At 34.4% G+C, this 18,625-nt stretch overlaps 2 protein-coding genes, 1 long non-coding RNA gene and 1 pseudogene across 6 annotated transcripts; 2 read left to right on the top strand and 2 right to left on the bottom strand.

Annotated features, from left to right (window-relative positions):
* The first annotated feature begins 3,262 nt into the window (after positions 1-3,262).
* LOC105632856 (Leucine-rich repeat protein kinase family protein) lies at positions 3,263-8,257 on the top strand. 3 transcript variants are annotated; one of them, XR_016318958.1, is made up of 9 exons: positions 3,263-3,573; positions 3,927-5,403; positions 5,549-5,682; positions 6,052-6,295; positions 6,533-6,744; positions 6,837-6,862; positions 7,152-7,263; positions 7,367-7,675; positions 8,085-8,257. XR_016318958.1 is itself a non-coding variant. In XM_012215324.4 (8 exons), exons 2-8 carry the CDS (start codon positions 4,050-4,052, stop codon positions 7,595-7,597), a joined length of 2,313 nt encoding a protein of 770 aa, XP_012070714.1. In that variant the 5' UTR covers positions 3,263-3,554; positions 3,927-4,049; the 3' UTR covers positions 7,598-7,965. The 3 variants fall into 3 exon arrangements, 2 of the variants coding, with proteins under 2 accessions (XP_012070714.1, XP_012070706.1); XM_012215324.4 differs by lacking the exon at positions 8,085-8,257 and having other exon boundaries at positions 3,263-3,554; positions 7,367-7,965; XM_012215316.4 differs by lacking the exon at positions 8,085-8,257 and having other exon boundaries at positions 7,367-7,965.
* Positions 8,258-9,766: 1,509 nt separating this feature from the next.
* LOC105632845 (EEIG1/EHBP1 protein amino-terminal domain protein) lies at positions 9,767-16,345 on the top strand. Of its 2 annotated transcripts, XM_012215305.4 has the most exons (10): positions 9,767-9,926; positions 10,550-10,638; positions 10,902-11,664; positions 12,008-13,074; positions 13,492-13,786; positions 13,918-14,142; positions 14,596-14,769; positions 15,024-15,215; positions 15,486-15,599; positions 15,759-16,345. In XM_012215305.4, exons 3-10 carry the CDS (start codon positions 10,984-10,986, stop codon positions 16,092-16,094), a joined length of 3,084 nt encoding a protein of 1,027 aa, XP_012070695.1. In that variant the 5' UTR covers positions 9,767-9,926; positions 10,550-10,638; positions 10,902-10,983; the 3' UTR covers positions 16,095-16,345. The 2 variants fall into 2 exon arrangements, with proteins under 2 accessions (XP_012070695.1, XP_089572375.1); XM_089716249.1 differs by lacking the exon at positions 10,550-10,638 and having other exon boundaries at positions 9,775-9,926.
* LOC149492434 (uncharacterized) lies at positions 15,368-18,310 on the bottom strand. The gene is made up of 2 exons (XR_016318802.1): positions 18,076-18,310; positions 15,368-16,362 (listed from the first exon to the last, which is right to left on the bottom strand). It is a non-coding gene; the product is annotated as an uncharacterized LOC149492434 (long non-coding RNA).
* LOC105632835 (uncharacterized) lies at positions 16,436-18,076 on the bottom strand (annotated as a pseudogene).
* Positions 18,311-18,625: the final 315 nt, after the last annotated feature.

Here is an 18,625-nt window from a genome sequence, read left to right as displayed (position 1 = left end):
TTTGTAATATTTAAATGATGTTTGGTTAAAGGTGAGTAGATTAGCGAAATGTAATTTTTCGAGAAGTACATAAAATGTTTATATTTGGTTTGTATTTTCAATTCTACTTCTCTTAAAGTATATCATTCAACTTTCAAGTTGCGCTTTTCCTAATTAAGTGTAATGAATTACTAATTTGTCATATTATTTAAACGCACTTAAATTTATATTACAGACACTATTATCTTTTGTGATTTGAGAGTAATTTACTTCTTCATAAGTTAATATATATACTAAACATATTGAAATTATACTTTCTGGATAAATAATCATTTAATTTTCAATTTTATAATCATTATTATTATTTTTTTTCATCTATATTTTCATTGAATTTAACAGTCTTACATTCCCTATTCCAGTCCCAATCATATAGTTATCCCATCCTCTCGCATTTAAACCGGTCAACAAGCTATGAAGCTTGAAAAAAAAAAAAAAAAGGAATTTCAATACCAAAATCATTGCTCTTCCAAAATGGATAGGCCAGTAGTTGACACAAAGATAAATAAACCTAGGCAAGTCCTTTGCTGTAGGGCAAGGCAATTGACAGATATAGAGAAAGAGATGGACATATAATTGATGCATTGATATTTTTTATCATGAAAAATTACAGTACAGTCTCTATAATTTAAAAAATACAATTAGTCAGTAATTGTGTTTTAGAAAATAGACAAAAATTTCTTTATAATTTACTTTTCATAGGATCATTCGTCCAATTTTTATTCATTTTATATTAAATACCTTATGAAATGATGAAAATACCTATTTTATCTCTTCTTACTATGGGTATACTTTTTAAAATACAGAGATAAATTTATTATATTTTTCAAACCATAGTGACCGTACTGTAACTCTTTTAGTATAAAATTTTAATATATCTCAATTGACCTATGTGCTTTTTTGTTGATTTAACGAAAAAAAAAGATAAAAATTGAACAGAAAAACCTGATAGTGTAACAAAAGTAAAAGATAAAGACAGATTAATATATTTTAAAAAATATAAATATTGATTAGTTGTATTTTGCAAACCACACCGCAGCGTAACTTTCTTTTTTTATTGTTTATTTGTTTTAGTTATGGGTTTCGCCACTTGTGATTGTTTCATAATTGTTGTCTCTTAAATATGGTCCCCTCCTTTTATTTTATGTCTTTAGCTATCATATTCTTCCCTTCTTTGATGTTTCTCTTTGAATATTTTAATGTTGTCTCTTTTGAAATTGTAGATTCTCAAATTTCACTGAAACTAATATATATGCATATTACCTGAAAGTAAGAGTTTTTGTTTCATCATTGTCCTTGTCTTTCATGTTTCCATGATGGAATTTAAGTTGCTTTTTGTTTGTTTATTGCCTAATTATTTTGTATACATAATAATTGTCATTAACTATTCCTATCATTTGCTAATCAATATGCTAATCAAGCCAAAACTTTATGGATAGGAAATGAATCTTTTACTGTAACCTCTGTTATATTTTAGGATTGAGACAATCTCTTGTAATGACAAAACAGAATCCATAACATAATATATATATATATATATCATTTCTTATTTTATAAAGTTTTTATATATTTTAAAGTTAAAATTCATCATTTTTTTTGTATTTGAATTGATTTTGGAGTTAGAGTATTAGTTTTTTTTTTTTTTTCTTTTCTGTATGCTCTATTATAGTTACCAATTTATTTTTAAGCTCTTTCTTTATGGTGAATTTCTTTCTCCTTTACCTTTTTTACTTTGTTTGATGAGGTCATTAGATTCGAAAGTAAATCCATAAATTTAAATTAAGAATGTAAAATTTTTGAACTACTAAATAAAAAAAAGCAATTAAAAATTAAAAGCATAAATTAATGAATCATTGATTTGAATTATTGAATTGAGATAATATGTCTCGTTCTCTTTAGTTCTTAATCAGAGCCGGTCCAACCCAATTTATTTTTGAACGAAATAAAATAATTATTTTTCTTTTGAAAGAAGAGTACAAAGGGACATTAGTACATAAATTCCCATTATGGATTTGTGAAAGAAAAAAAAAATCTTTAAAAAATTTTCTCAAATTTTGTGTACAAAACATTCCCTTTTAGACATGACCATGACAATCTTAAAATGGACATTTTCCAAAAACATTAGCACTCCCATGATAAATCAAATTTGGATTTGGTGTCCTTTTTCCCTTTTACAAAATTTAGTGAAAAAAAGATAAAGCAAACCTTAATTATAAAATTTATGGGGTCCCATTTGTTCACATATGGGGTCCAAAGCTGGTTCATCTTTACATGAAACATATACAAAAATGGTCAAATAGTTCATCAAGTATTAAAGCTGACAGAGTCAAATGCAAAATCCAAGACAAAAATAAAATAAATTATGATTTTTTTTTTAATAATAATTTACAGCTGCAATACATATTGGACCGCCAACAAAAATGTTTCTTTGTCTGGACAAGAACAAAAGAAGAGACATGCAATTTTTAGTTCTTTTTTTTAAATTGATCCTTTCATGTTATGGAGTTTATTAGTATTTTCTTAGCCTAAGACTGGCATGGGATTCTCAAATTTGAAGGCAACGGTTCTCTTTAAGAACGTGCTTTTACATTCAAAAACAGCCTGTCTTGTGGGTAATGGGTCCACTTCTTCTTCCTTTTTGTTTTTTGTTTTTGTTTTTTTTTTTTTTTTAATAGTTGAAATCCAAGTTCCGACAATAAGCATACATTTTTTTTCCATTCAAATCTCAAAAATGCTTTACCACTTTAGATTTGTTCGGTAAAATTAACTATTTTAATAATGATAGTTGTTTAATTAACTATTAATTATTTGAATAGCTAGTTTAACCATTATATTACTGAACACTACTTAAAACTGTTGAAGAAATGCAAGTTTCATGTATCTTTATTCTTTAAAAAAAAATCACCTTAAATTATTACAACATTCTCGGCTGGAAATCTCAAAATTTCTATTATTGAAGGGTTTTTATTTGAATATTACACGTTTCAGGGGGTAAAAACATGTACATATCAAATAAAACCTTATTAGATTTGTTTAATTTAGACTAATCCACTTGTTAATTAATTAATGTTAAGACTGTAACCCATGTGATGGCAATACTGCTAATACCAGAAGACTGACAGGCATACAAGACAATCCATCAATGAAAGTTTCTAAGCCAAACCAAAAGGAAAATATGCATTTTAGCAGTACAGTGACAAAAGAAGCTTATATACAATACTCTCTTCCATTTTTGTTCACTTTCTCTCTGCTGGTCATATATACAAAACCACACCACTTGGCCTTGGCTTGTCTTTCTCTATAAAAACCTACCCCAAACCCAATCCCAATCCCAATCTCAATTCCATTAATGTCTCACTTGGTATAGTAGTAAATTCTTCTTACCAGAATTTGTGTTTGTACGGTCATTTTTCAACTACCTCCTCTATTATATAGTCTTCTTTCATTTAATAATATCACACGCATTGTACACATTCATAACAGAACAGTGTAGTGGATTTCACCAGCTAGCTCTTAATGTTAGTTCCTCTTTTCAAGGTTCTATCTTGTCTCTTGCTTTCTCTGCCATTGATTTCCAGTTATTTTTGCTTCTTGGGTTATTCTTTGTTTTTGTGAACAGAACTTTAACTACATTCTTTGCTTCATTAACTTCATTTGCTTCTTCATGTGCTTTAACCGTTTAACTGTTTTCCGGTTAAAATGTTGTCTTTTTTAGTTTCCCGTAAGAATTTTCTTGTGTTTGTTAAGATTTCAGCTTCTGGGATTCCTTCAATTTGATTAATCAAAGGAATGTTAATGACAGTGTAGCTACGCCCAAAGAAAATTTGGTCTAAATTTCTTGAATTCTCTTCTTGGCTTGTTCTAACTCAAACAAAGTTTCAATTTTTCAGGTGGTTACTAGCACAGTTTAACTTCTAATGGTTTTGTTTCTCTGTCTCTCGCCTTCATTTATCTTTTTGGGGTTTTGTACACTGTAGTGAAACTCTGCGGTTGGTGTTTGAAGTTAGTTCTCAATGGGGTTATCAAACTGGTTTTTCATTCTGTATCTTTCATGGGCTTTCTTTATTCCAAGCACCCATGAGTTAGAGACCTATCAGGCCCAACTTCTACTTCAGGTGAGGAAGCATTTGGCGTACCCTTCGCAATTGGATATCTGGGGAAGTTATAATGGAGACCTCTGCAACCTGTCTTCAACTTTACATGTGAGCATTATTTGTCAGGACAATTTAATTACTGAGCTCAAAATTAAGGGAGATAAGCTTGTCAAGGTTAGTGAATTCAATGGGTTTGCAATTCCTAATCAGACATTATCTGAAAGTTTCTCAATTGATTCTCTTGTTACCACACTAGCAAGATTAACTAGTTTGAGGGTTCTTAGCTTAGTGTCTTTGGGGATATGGGGACCACTTTCTGATAAGATTCATCGGCTATATTCACTTGAAGTTTTGGACTTGAACTCAAATTTTCTCTTTGGCTCAGTTCCTGCGCAGTTATCAAGATTGGTTAAACTTAATTCTTTAACATTAGATGGGAATTATTTCAATGGATCAGTTCCCGATTGGTTGAATTCATTGTCTAATCTGACAGTTTTGAGCATGAAGAATAACAAGTTTACGGGTCAATTTCCTTCTTCAATATGCAGAATCACCACATTAACTGATATTGCCTTGTGTCACAATAAGCTTACTGGTAAATTGCCTGATTTGAGTACCTTAACTAGCCTGCATTTGTTGGATTTAAGAGAGAACAAATTAGATTCTGAATTACCTGCAATGCCAAATGAGTTGATTACAATTCTCTTAAGCAATAATTCCTTCTCGGGAAAAATTCCTGAACAGTTTGGTGATTTGAGTCAGCTTCAACATCTTGACTTGTCCTTAAATCATTTAAGTGGAACACCTCCATCTTCCTTGTTCTCTTTGCCTAATATCAGGTATTTGAACTTAGCTTCCAACATGCTCAGTGGAACCATTCCAAATTATATTACATGTGGAAGCAACCTTGGGTTTGTTGATATCTCTACAAATAAGTTAATCGGTGGAGTGCCCTCTTGCTTGGACGGTATGTCAAATAATAGAGCAGTTAAGTTTGATGGGAATTGCTTATCTATTGATGTCCAAAATCAGCATCAAAAGTCATACTGTGAGGCAGCCAATATAGAGGCAAAGGAATCAAAAGGTACAACAGTAGGAATATTAGTTGCTGCCATTAGCGGAATAGTTCTTGTTGTGGTTATTTTGGCATTGGGGGTTCTGTTTTTGTGTAGACGATACCGGTCTAGAAAGACATTTGAGCAGAATATTTTTTCCAAGTCTGTGCAAGATAATACTCCTTCTGGGGTTTCCTCTGAAGTCCTTGCGAATGCCAGTAAGTTGTCCATTGTCTGGCTATCTTGTTATTGTTCTTTGGTGACCAAACTCAAAAACATAATAATATCTTTCACAATGTTAATTTCTTATTCAAGAATATGGAAACATTTTGCAGTAAACTTTTGCTTTCTTTTTCTTTTTAGGATTCATTTCTCAAGCAGCTAAGCTAGGAACACAAGGTGCCCCCTTTTCTCGTGTGTTTTCCTTGGAAGAGTTGATGGAAGCCACAAACAACTTTGATTCCTCAACGTTTATGGGTGAAGGCTCTATTGGCAAGGTACTTTTCAGGAACTCTCAGACTTGCTTGGGAAATTTAATGATTACATAAAGCAGTCATTATTACACTCAATTGTGAGTTGCATGATAGACCTAATTTTGGACTTTCATTCTGGCCAGAAATTCGACCTCTTTTTTCTATATCTTGTAGTATAGTAACATAAGATAAATGAAATAAAAAATTGTTATTGCAAGCTCCAGAATTAATTGTGGGATGCTAAAACTAGAATTTTAGAATACTTATTTCACTCTCTCTACACATTTTTCACTTATCATTTGGCATAATAATTGAGACAATTTATGGATGAAAATTAGTCTTTGATGTCCATTTCCCAGGGCTTATTCAGTTCAACCTTTTTTTCTTTGTCAGGTTTACAGAGGAAGATTGGATACTGGAACCCATGTTGCTATCCGGTCTCTTACTTCATTAAAGAAACATTCAATTCAAAATCTTAAAGTTCAGTTGGATTTGCTATCAAAGCTTCACCATCCACATTTGGTTGGTCTCTTGGGTTATTGCATCGACTGCAGTGGACAAGATGATTATGTTGGCACCAAAGTCTTTCTTATCTATGAATACGTGCCTAATGGAAATTATCGTACCCATCTGTCAGGTCAGTTTTCTAGGGAGTATAGAATCAAATATGTTGATAATGGCAAACATCCATTTGTTTCTATACAATTGCATATTGTGTCTTTTTGAGAGAGAGAGAGAGAGAGAGAGAGAGAGAGAGAGAGAGAGAGAGAGAGAAGAGTTGGTGTTTCACATGGTCTTTCAACCCCTAATACTACATTTTTCTCTCCTCTTTATTTGTTAAAGTAAATTTATTGTTTGCTTAATCTATATGCAGAAACTTTTCCAGAGAAAGTCCTCAAGTGGTCGGATAGGTTGGCAATTCTTATTAGTGTTGCCAAGGCTGTGCATTTTCTACATACTGGGGTGATTCCTGGTACTTTTAATAACCAATTGAAAACAATTAATATATTGCTCGATGAGCACCGAATTGCAAAGCTGAGTGACTACGGCATGGCTATAATCACAGATGAATTCGAAAAAAGTGAGGTAATTTTGGCAACTAATAAATTAACTTGTTAAACTTGGAATAATATCTTGGTTCCAAGTGGCCATTCTGATGCATTCTATCTGCATTGCAGGTAAAGGGAAAGGCTGCAAAATCACGGTATGGGTTGTTCTTTCCCTAGTGATTTTATGTATGAAGTTCTTGGTAGAAGACACAATATTGTTATTCTCATCATTTCTCAGATACACAAAAATTTGCTTGGACTTTAGAACTAATTGCCAATAATTCTATGTCTTAACACTGGTGTCTACTCCCTAGAGTGGCTACATCTTCCAAGTCCGCAAAAGTGTTCAATGATATGCTTAGATCCAATAAGTAACAATGATATCCTTAACTATATAATTGCTGCTATAACCTGTTTAATGGTTTGTTGTATCCTTTTCTGCAGACATAGGACAAACTTAGAGGATGATGTTTACAACTTCGGGTTTATACTACTCGAATCACTTGTTGGTCCTATTGTAACTGGGAAAGGAGAAGCATTTCTGCTGAATGAAATGGTATGCTAAAGAGCTCTTATATTGTTAAATGTCTAATTCTTCGAATGTTATCATAACTTTGGTTGGAGTTTATAGTTCTAACACCTGGTGCCATAAACTGCAGGCATCCTTTGGCAGCCAGGATGGTCGAAGGCGTATCGTGGACCCAGTTGTTTTAACAACATGCTCACAGGAGTCATTATCAATTGTAATTTCTATCACAAGCAAATGCATATCTCCCGAGCCTTCAACTCGTCCTTCATTCGAGGATGTCCTTTGGAACTTACAGTATGCAGCTCAAGTCCAGGCTGCAGCTGATTCTGATCAGAAATCAGATTCGACATCCCATTCATAAGTTCAGATGCAGATTAAACAACCATGCCCTTGATTGGGAAACATATCCAAGTGGAAACAGTAACTATAAGCACACGAGGTAGGCATCCATTTGGACAGCTTCATCTACTTGAAATGCAAAATGTATAGTTGTAAATGATATATTTTATTGCTTGACCATAATCATAACCATATTTATATATATATATATTTTTGATACGGTAGAGCTTATTAAATGTATTGTCCTTTTGTAATAGGTATTAGTTGGTAGCAAGCATTTGTACAATTTAGAATTGTTCTGAGGTTGAAGAAACCTGACTATAAGAAGCTGTATTGTTTGTTACATAACTTTATTATTCTTGGAATAACAAGCTTTACGGATCAGTGTAATTTAGAGTTACAAGTAAAAGAAAAAAAAAAATTTGTCTTACTCGAAAGCTTTTGATATAAACTGACAGAAGCCTTCCTTCTCACCATGTGATGTCAATTTTTCTTGAACTTGCTTTCAGATACACTCAAAGATTTTCTCAACCCTGGTGGTTACTGGTGGGCTTTCTTCATCTTTACCTGCAAAAGTTATGGGTCACCATTTAGAGAATTGTGTCTCACATCACATGCTTCATGTTACCTTTTCAACTTGCTCTTGTTAGCCAAAAACCATCACCAACTCCTTCGTGCTTAATTTAGTGTAACTTGTAGGGATCTGACAATCCAAAAGAGGTCAGGTACCAAATTTCTTGAAAAGAGTCAAATCCTGAAATGGGTTATTAGAATTTATAACCTTAAATAAACCTGTTTATGAAGGCAAACGGTGTAAATTAGGTTAGTTACCCTGCCAGTTAACGTAGGGCATGTTGTCCATTTTACAAGTTTTCTGTGGAAATATTATTTATTTCCTATGTTGATGGCTGTTGTTGGAGTTGTCAGGTACTTGACTTCTGGTATGAAGCTTGAGAAATAAGGGAAGGAAGGAGAGCTGTCAAAAATCAAAATCCTGCCTGAACAGAAAATATAGACTCAAAATAAACAGTTAAGCATCGCTAATTACAACAACAACAACAAAAAAGGTCATATGAACATATTATTCCATATGAAATTTATTTTATTAGAAAATAAATGAAAATGAATTTAATTTTTAAATTAAATAAATAATTCGTTTTAAATACATGGATTAACTGACTTATAATTAAAATTCATTAATCTTATTTTTTTTAACAATTAAAGTTATGTAGTTAAAAAAAGAACAATTAAAGTTTACTAATAATGTTAACTTTATGAGCCCAAATTTGAAGCCCATAATAATAATTATAATAGTAAAAAAGAGTCGATGGCCCAAAAATCAACGGCTCTCTTTCTAATGGTATATAGTGTGGGGTCCATTTGTTACGGGTCGCGTGCTTTTGACCGATAACAGAAATTAGTGACGCACTATATACTATAGTGTCGGCGAATATAGCCAGCCAAGAGGAGAAAACGACGCAATAACTGTTAGCCCCCACGCGCACAAAAAAACACGTGACGATAGATTGTCGGTACGAGTTAGGTACTCTACTTAACTCGGTTGTTAACTCAGCTGTAACTCTTTATCACCAACCATCTTCATCATTGTGAATAGAAGGTAGTATCAAAAAAATTGTACAACATTTTTTAGTGATTTTTATAGTCAACGGTTTAGAATTTAAAATTTCCATTAATTAATTGAAAGCATTCTATCTAAATATTAATCAACCGTGAATGCAGTATAATTGAAGAATAATATATTAATTAAAGTGGTAATCAGAGATTATATTTCTAAATTTTATTAAAAAAATAAGCATTATCATCTACGGCTTGTCGCTCAGTTGATAAAATAGATTGAATATGTTGAAAGAGCTTTTGAATCTATCTCCACTAAACGCATTTGCAGAAAAAATAACCATCACCGTCGGGACTTTAACCAGCGGCCCCCGGGTTGAGCTGGCGACCATTGGAATGTGCATTACAAGTTTAAAAAAGCGCGTGATACATCTACCATCTTTGAATTAATTAATGTTGTTAATTGAATCATGTAGGGAACTGATTCTGTCTAGACATGAGTACAGTACTCACAGCTCTCGAAACAAATAGCCAAACGACAAAAATTTGTGGAAACGGTGTCGTATGACTAACGAAAACATTTTTCTTTTTTCTTATTGTTTACTTTTTTATTACCAGACATTCTGCTTTCTCTCTCAGTCACTCACTCACAGCTCTTTCTAAAACCCAAAGATCTCTCTTTCTCAGATGCTAAAATCTTTCTATTTTTCAAGAATAAAAGCAAAAGATGGGGAGTGAAACATTTCATTTCTAGCTTTTTTTTCCCAATTTCACAGGTAAATAACTAAAGAAGAAATGGTGTTGATAAATGTTTGCTTTATGAAGGAAAATATTTTCTTTTCTTTTTTTTTTTCTTCTCTGCAAATGCTGGTTTTGGTCGTTTTTTATGGCCTGCATTATATTATTTACTTTCTGCTGTGTCTAGTTTAAGCTTAAAATTTGGTCTTTTGTTAATAAATTATGATGGGTTTAATCAGGATCTAATGAAATCAGATTTTAATTAACAGAAACTTGCTGCACTTACTATTTTCAGATAAATTCTACTTGGATTGTTAATATAAGCCTTGTAAAGATTTTTTTTTTTTGTCCTTATTTGAGCTCAGTTTTCAGTATATTTGCTGTTTGTATTGTTTATACTCTTCTTTTTCATCATTATTTTGTATATCATTTGAAGAGCCTATTAAGCAGCAGCTCTCTTCCTGGTCACTGAACTATCATTCTACAAAGTTATAGTAGTTCACAATTGCTTTCTAGAATGTGAGGCATTTATTCCTCTGCTTGCTCTCTTTTGCCAATAAATAACTGCTGTTCATTTTTCTGATTTAAAGACGTTTACTTTTAGTTGTAGATTTTATATTTAATGAGTCAGTAATGTTAGCTAAATCTCTTTGCATAATAGGGTTACACGTTCTGCTGTTTCGTTGCTGAGAAACTGCTGGAAAGGGAAGATGAACCAAGTTTAAGTGTTGGGGTTTTAACTGATATAAGGCAAGTAGTCGTTCACAGCTCAGTTTGAAGTGGGATTTCTCATTGTCTCTGTTTTAGATGATGAAAATTATTTTCATTTTAAAGTTCTGGAGACTTTTCATTCACCATTTATTTCCACTAATCAAATAGTGAAACTTCTTTTGTAGCTTGAAAGAGTGAACTATGTAATTCTGATTTTGCAATTTATTTGTTGGATTATTACTTATGATCTGAGTTTTGTATAGTGAATTTACATGTGTGTGGGTTCTTGTTGTGAATTACAGGACTTTAGACGCCTTCTAATTCAAGTTCCATTTACACATTGCTGTGGTTTACATTCAGTGGAATACAAGTTTTTATCCCAAAATGGTTATTGGTGTAAATGCAAAGAACAAGAAAGGTGCCTCAGTTCATGTGACTTATCTAATCCACATCCAAGATATTAAGCCTTGGCCCCCATCTCAGTCTTTGAGATCTCTTCGCTCGGTCCTGATTCAGTGGGAAAATGGCGGGCGCAATTCTGGGTCTACTGATGCTGTTGTTCCTTCAATTGGCTCAATTGTTGGTGAGGGAAAAATTGAGTTCAATGAGTCTTTTAGATTACCTGTGACTTTGGTAAGGGAAACGTCTGGCAGAGGCAAGGATGGTGATTCATTCCAGAAGAATTGTTTAGAATTCAACTTATGTGAACCTCGAAGGGATAAGATCCAGTTGCTAGCAAATGCTGTAATAGACTTAGCTGATTATGGTGTTGTCAAGGAGGCAATAACTGTAAGTGCTCCAATGAACAGCAACAGAAGCTTTAGGAACACTTCTCAGCCAATTTTGTATATAAAAATCCAGCCAGTTGATAAGGGTCGCACAAGCTCCTCCTCATCAAGCGACAATCTATTGAAAGTTTCACAGGACAAGAATGGCGGAGAATCAGTTTCAGCATTTATGAATGAAAAATATGCTGAGGAAGCTGAGGTTGCCTCCTTAACTGATGATGATGGCTCCTCACACTCATCTATAACCAATGGGGGTTTGCGTCCTCAAAATGAAGAGGTAGTTATTCTTTCCTTTGAATTCACTTTGTGAAGCAAATTGCCCCTTTGATCCTAATGTTACTACCAACTTTGACTCAAATCAACTTTGTACCGCTATGATTATTATTTTTGTCTTCAGTCCCAGAACATTCCTGATGAACGACACATGAATTGTTGAATAAATTATTAGCAAAAACAAAATCCTGTGATACAGCTTATTTCCAGTCCCTGACGCCATTAAACATTTGCCATATGTGATTTTCCCGGCAGAATTAATATTGGGAATGGCATCTTATACATAACTGTCTTTATAAATGAGAGTCATTGGTAAGGATAAGCTAATCATTCTAGTTCAATTGCAGAATGGACCAGCCAGATTTACAGAAAGCAAAGGAGGGATTAATGGGGAGCAGGCTTTTGCTTCTGGACTTGGCATTGAAAAACACATCGCATCACAAGAAAATCTGAAGGAAATTTCATCTTGCTCGTCTTCTGTAGATTTATCTTCTGATATTGGGAGCCCAGTAAATGCTCGTACTTCTGTTTTGGACTCACCTGATTCTAGTTCAATGTCAATGCCAAAAACTGACATTTCTGATAGTGTTCATTCTTCTTCTCTCGTCTTCAATAATGAAAGTAAAGAGAAAGAGGCAAGCACCAACATGAAAAACAATGGCCATCATGATTTTGCGCAGGAGGTTGATGAAGAGGTCATCAATGACTCATTAAAACTCAGAGGTGATATGAACCAAATGAGAGCTGTCCAAAATACAACTAATAATGATGTTTGTAATAGTTCTATCGGGGTTGCAAATGGTCAAAATCTAGAAGAGAAGAGGCATTTCAGAGAAGATGAACCATTAGATGCATTTCCACAAGATGGTACCAGAAATGAAGACTCATTCGGAACCGATACAGTTTCTTCAAGTGGGAGCTTTGAAATGAAAGGAAATACACTCAAAATTGATAGATTAAAGCATGTGAAATCTGTTAGGTCGTCATCAGACTCGACTAGGGTCAATGGATCGGTTAGCAGAAATCATCACGATGAATTGAAGGAAGTTGGGGCCTTGGCAGATGTTGAAAATTCTGCAGGAAGCTTGAAAGTTAATGAATGGAAAAATGCTAAGGTTTACCCACAAGATGCCAGAACATCCATTTTGAATGGAAAAATCCAGCAATTGGAACACAAGATAAAGATGCTTGAGGGAGAGTTGAGAGAAGCTGCTGGTATTGAGGTTGCTCTTTACTCAGTTGTTGCTGAGCATGGAAGTTCAATGAGTAAGGTACATGCACCAGCACGACGCCTTTCTAGGTTATATCTTCATGCTTATAGAGAAAGTTCCCAACCAAGGAGAGGCAGCGCAGCTAAAAGTGCTGTTTCAGGACTAGTACTGGTCGCAAAGGCATGTGGAAATGATGTCCCTAGGTATGCTAGTACACATGTTCCACTTCATTTCCAGAGACGTTTTTCATTATGTGGTTGTCATCCATGTCAATGTTAAGTATGTGAAGTGGAATTTTACAAAGTTATTACACCTCATGGGACAAAACTAATAGTCTCTGCAGGTTGATTGAGTAAAACAGGGGAACCTGCTGCATAAACGCTAAATTACTTCCCTGTTTCTTCCAAAATAAATTTCAGTACAATGAGATTAATGCATCACCCAGTATGCAAACTGTATTGTTTTAAACTGTCTTTGCGTTCATCCTATGGTGCAAATTTTGATATGCTTGATAAAGAAACTTTGTTGTCTCAATGGATCTATTCATGTGGCTGTAGCTCCAAAATTTTACGGTATAATTTTGTTGTACTTATCTCTTGTTCCTTTATAACAAATTACAGGTTGACATTTTGGTTATCAAACTCTGTTGTACTGAGAGCAATTATTAGTCAAGCAACAAGTGACAAAGAGCCATCTTCTGCTGGACAACGTATGGAGAGGAATGGTGGTGGAAAGGGAAACAAGATGACGTCATCTATACTGAAATGGAGGGAGTCACCTTCCAGCAGAAAGGAAAATAAGAGTGGTATTTATGGAGACTTGCGTGACTTGGACGACCCACATGCATTTATGTCTGCACTGGAAAGGGTGGAAGCTTGGATCTTTTCCCGAATTGTTGAGTCTATATGGTGGCAGGTGTGTCCTTAATGCTTTTCTCCATTTTCCTTTGCTGCTGTCCTGGTAAATAGCTATACTAAATCATATGTTAAAGCTGCATGTCACAATACTAAATACCTTTTTTGAACTAATTCCTTTTCCTGTTGCAGACTCTTACACCACATATGCAATCGGCCGATATGAAAGCAATTGATAAACTCGTTGGTTCTGGTTCAAAGAAAAGCCTTGGAAGGACATCGAGTTCATGTGATCAGGATCAAGGAAACTTTTCATTAGAACTCTGGAAGCAGGCATTCAAAGATGCCTGTGAGAGACTTTGTCCAGTTAGAGCTGGTGGACACGAGTGTGGCTGTTTGCCTATGCTGGCCAGACTGGTAAATCTATGAATTCTTCATATTTCTGTCCTCCTTTTGTCTCCATGTAGGGTTGAGTTGGGTTGGGGTGGAGGCAGGGATGGGATGGCTTCAGAGGTTAGCACAGGTTTTAGCTTTGGATACTCTCTCTCTCTCTGAGATGCATATATATTGTGCCTCTGATTTTGAAACAATATTGGTCCTAAACAAAATATATGGCAATGACTTTTTATTTTTATTTTTTTGTGAGAGTGCAAGCAGAAGAGAGAAATATAATCTTATTTGAAAACCAAGAATGCTTCGGTTAAACTCAGCCATTGCTCCTTTCTTATTTTGTTGCAACTTTTCATCAAAATTGATCAGACGTAATATACAAATGTTTTAAGTGGTCAACTTTTTTGTGAATTGCTTATTGATTATGTTTCTTTAACTGTTAGAACAAAGTCATTAAAATGCATTTGATCACATATCTAGATAATGGAGCAATGCGTGGCTAGATTAGATGTGGCAATGTTCAATGCCATTCTTCGTGAATCCGCTGATGAGATCCCAACTGATCCAGTTTCTGACCCTATCAGTGATCCAAAGGTTCTTCCTATTCCAGCTGGTAAATCAAGCTTTGGGGCTGGAGCACAACTGAAAAATGCGGTAAGAAATTCAACTGGCCATGGTTGTTATAAAGTCAGTGATAGGTAGACTGTTTATTATTCATGGTCATGGGGGTTAAATTTATTTGGCTGACAGTTTTAAGAATTGTTACCTGCATTCTTTCATCATTCATATTTTCTGGCATTTCTTCAAAATTCCTAACAGCAACATAATGTATGGGAAAGTTTTAAGGTTTTTGATGTAATTCTACAAAAGTTAAAAGTTTAGTTTTCCATACGTTTCCTGGATAACAGATTGGCAACTGGTCAATGTGGCTGACTGACGTGTTTGGGATGGATGATGATTTACTTGAAGATGACAATGACAAAGACAACAATGATGACAGACAAGACACAACCTTTAAGTCTTTCCATCTCCTTAATGCTTTGAGTGATCTCATGATGCTCCCGAAGGACATGCTTCTGAGTAGATCCATAAGAAAAGAGGTTTGATAGACTTATTGAACCTTCTCCTTTAATCTTGAGTTTGCATGGGTCAGTGCAGCAATCCTTCCAACAATAATATCAATAACATATACCTAATAGAAAATCCAAATCTAAATATCTTCATAACAGAAAGTCTTAAAATTGGACTCTAATTTCTTCTCTCAAAATGGAGTCATTGCCGTTAATGGAGGACTCATTGCCATATCTTTTATGTGGGTATACAGTACTTTGCAATCCTTATTTAAAGGGATTATTCTTTCGCTTTTGAAGGTATGCCCTACATTTGGTGCTCCATTGATCAAGAGGGTTCTTGATAATTTTGTCCCTGATGAGTTTTGCCCTGACCCTATTCCAGATGTTGTGCTTGAAGCCCTTGAGTCTGAGGTTGGTGACTTCTAAATCCATCTCAAGTTATTTGCTTCCTTACTTTCTAGTGGTTTTCAGTTTTGGTGCATTCCTGGAGTTAAACAAAAATCGTTTAGCATGAGCCTTTATCCCAGTAAGTTGTTGATAATAAGAAATATGGCTTTTAACTTGATTTAGGATCCTCTTGAGGTTGAGGAGTCGTCTGTCACTACCACACCGTATATTGCAGCTCCGCCACTTTATTTGCCGCCTTTAGCAGATTCAGTTGCTGAAACATTTGGAGAGTCTGGAAATAAATTGCAGCTGAGAAGAAGTGTTTCGTTGCTCAGAAAAATGTACACCAGTGATGATGAGCTCGATGAATTGAGTTCACCTTTAACTTTGATCTTCCTCGATGGCTCTCGGCCTTCACCACCAGCACTGACAAAGCTCAGCTGGAAATCAAAGGATATGAGCAAGCAGAATTCCATCAGATACGAGCTACTAAGGGACATATGGATGAACAGTGAGTAACCATGTAAATTCACCAAAAGTATATACAAGTAGATGATGATGCTTCTCCTTAAATCTATCTTGTGGTGTATATTAGCACTCAGATTTTGGCTGTTTTTTAGTTAGTGTACAAATGGAAAGGCCATTATTGTAGCTTTAGTGAATGACTAGACTTTTTTATATAGATGGAGAGTGTCTGTATTCTGAATACCTTAAGAGAAAAGTGACTATTTTAATAATAATGTCCACGACCTGTTGTCTTCCTTGAAGAATGCAGCGTCTCAATAAACTAATTTCAAATAAATTCACATAAAATTGATATCAGTTATCAGGAACAAAATTAAAAAAGGAAACAACAAAGATTGGATAAACCAAACATAATTCAATTCGCTCCATGAAGAATCAGAAAGTTTGTTCAGAAATATAAAATAAATCTAATTTGAACATACCATCTGAAAACTACATGCCAGAATAAATTTTTCCTAAATTCTACCTGTGATAAACACTCTCTTTAATATAGAGGTTAGAATGAAACAAGCTTAAGATGATAAATCAATCTGAGATGCATTACAATTGATTAGCTGCTACAGTTCAACAGTACAGCAGTTGCATTCTTCATGATCACCTCCAGTCCCTTTCCCAGAGAGGTTAGAAGAAAAGAAACTTCAAATCTCAAATCAATATGATCTCAGTGAGTAGAAAATGAGAACAATAACTTCCCCCAAGGTCTCCAAACTCCCATCTTTGAAAACTACAGGAGCAGCTCATCTATTTCGTGCTCAAAGCTTCCTTCATCAAATCAACTGTCACATTTGGTAACTACTTCCTGGAAATGTGGTCTGAACCTGGTATGCATCGAGCAGTTCAGGATAATCTTCCTTGAAACTAGTGAAATACCTCTTCTCGAACTTCTTTTTAGTCATATTTAATGCACTGGCAACACTTACATGCTTCTTAATCATCTCCTTTGACATTAGCACTTCCATAACGGAACATCTTGGAATGATTTTTTCCTTTAAACTAGCCAGAAGAAGATTCAGTGTACTTATCGATATCTGAAGGCTCCAAACGAGCTTTGGTCACATAAAACTCCATTAATTCCTGCATCTTCTTCTTGGATGTTAGCATGAATAGTGGCTGCTTTCTTAATGCCAACAGAAATTCTTGTTCTGACCAGCCAAAGCTCATCAAGAGCTTCTTCTTGCTTTCCCAATCTCTTCTGCTCATCTTTGACATTGCAAGGAGAACATATAAAAAGGCGTAGCGAAATGGTTTAAACCCCATATATTTAACTTCTCGAACCTCGTCAAACAAGTCAACTTTAACCATTAACGGCTCAAGCTGCAGCCTGCAGCGTGATTAGCCTCCTAATATGAAGTTTTGGAACAGCATTAGCACTCAAAACGCCAATATTAGACACCAAGATCGTAGTATGACAATTAAGACACGAGGGCTTCTCTTCAAGGCGATTATAACATTCTCATCAGTGTCGAGAATCCCTTTAAGGAAATCAATGGTGGGAAAAATCCGATTAGTTAAACTAGCGTTTAGGACATGAACTACATAAAATCTTGGGAAGATAAGTATTTTTAACACCCAGTGACTCAAAGAATTCAATCTTTGGCTTTAAGGTTTTCTCTGGGTCAGAAAAAATAAGCGTTGGGCGTTGTGAAATTAACCTAGCAATTTGAGATTTAGAAAACCCTTTATCCCTCAAAAGTTGAAGAACCAAATCTGTTTTCTCTGTGCTATCGATATTTAACATACTTGGCGGCTGAAATAGCTCTTTGTAGAGACAACCCACATGAGTTCGTGAGGTAAGAGATTATTAAAGATTGATCGTCTTTTAATTTTGAGGCTGAATCTAGAGGTGATAACTTTTGGATATAACGAAAGGAACAAGCTTTTGAGTTTATGGAGCTACCATTTGTCAGTAATTTGGATAAAAAACGAAACATTTCTTTCAAATACGAATAGGGAGGACTGAGCAATTTGAACTTACCGGATATTGGAAGTCGGTAATGGCGGTCAAGTAAGCGCAAACACCGATGGCGGAAAAGAGCCTACTTGCTAGCTTTCTCAGCTTGTCCTCGCCATTTTTATAGCGTTAGACTCCGAGAATCCGACATCGCCCAGTTCAATCTTAATCTTTCTTGATTGGTGTTGGATCAACAATGTTTGGTTTTAGGGTACATATTTCTTGTCTTTTTCATATTAAGAATTCTTTTAATTATTATAAAAATAAAATTCTTGAGATTCATTTGCATAATTTTGTGTAAATGAATTTAACAAAACATTGTGAATATTTTCATGTTAAATATAAATAAAAATATTAAAGTTTATTATGAATAAAACAAATTTAATTTCATTTTTCTGGAATTTAACATTTTCTAAATTGAATTTTATAATTTAAATTCATTTGTATCATACAATGGCATGAAGTTCATTAATGCTCAAGTCTCAATCTTGAACATTCAGTTACTATAGACTAAAATTAACACAAAAGCCTACTACTTGAAGCCTCTACTTCTCTAGGTTAATCAATATAAAAA

This window comes from Jatropha curcas, chromosome 11, assembly GCF_041381405.1.
Source record: "Jatropha curcas cultivar XTBG-Jc1 chromosome 11, XTBG_Jcur_1.0, whole genome shotgun sequence".
NCBI lineage: Eukaryota > Viridiplantae > Streptophyta > Magnoliopsida > Malpighiales > Euphorbiaceae > Jatropha > Jatropha curcas.
The sequence above is the reverse complement of the archived record's forward strand: the minus strand, read 5'-3'. Positions and strand labels throughout refer to the sequence as shown.

What these genes read in the sequence shown, in the direction of transcription:
- LOC105632845 (XM_012215305.4), top strand. Translation starts at nt 10,984, where the DNA reads ATGGTTATTGGTGTAAATGCAAAGAACAAGAAAGGTGCCTCAGTTCAT. An exon ending in TGCGTCCTCAAAATGAAGAG is followed by an intron (nt 11,665 to 12,007) that starts GTAGTTATTCTT and finishes GTTCAATTGCAG; the next exon opens with AATGGACCAGCCAGATTTAC. An exon ending in GTAGATCCATAAGAAAAGAG is followed by an intron (nt 15,216 to 15,485) that starts GTTTGATAGACT and finishes TCGCTTTTGAAG; the next exon opens with GTATGCCCTACATTTGGTGC.
- LOC105632856 (XM_012215324.4), top strand. Translation starts at nt 4,050, where the DNA reads ATGGGGTTATCAAACTGGTTTTTCATTCTGTATCTTTCATGGGCTTTC. An exon ending in TGAAGTCCTTGCGAATGCCA is followed by an intron (nt 5,404 to 5,548) that starts GTAAGTTGTCCA and finishes TTTTCTTTTTAG; the next exon opens with GATTCATTTCTCAAGCAGCT. An exon ending in CATTTCTGCTGAATGAAATG is followed by an intron (nt 7,264 to 7,366) that starts GTATGCTAAAGA and finishes CATAAACTGCAG; the next exon opens with GCATCCTTTGGCAGCCAGGA.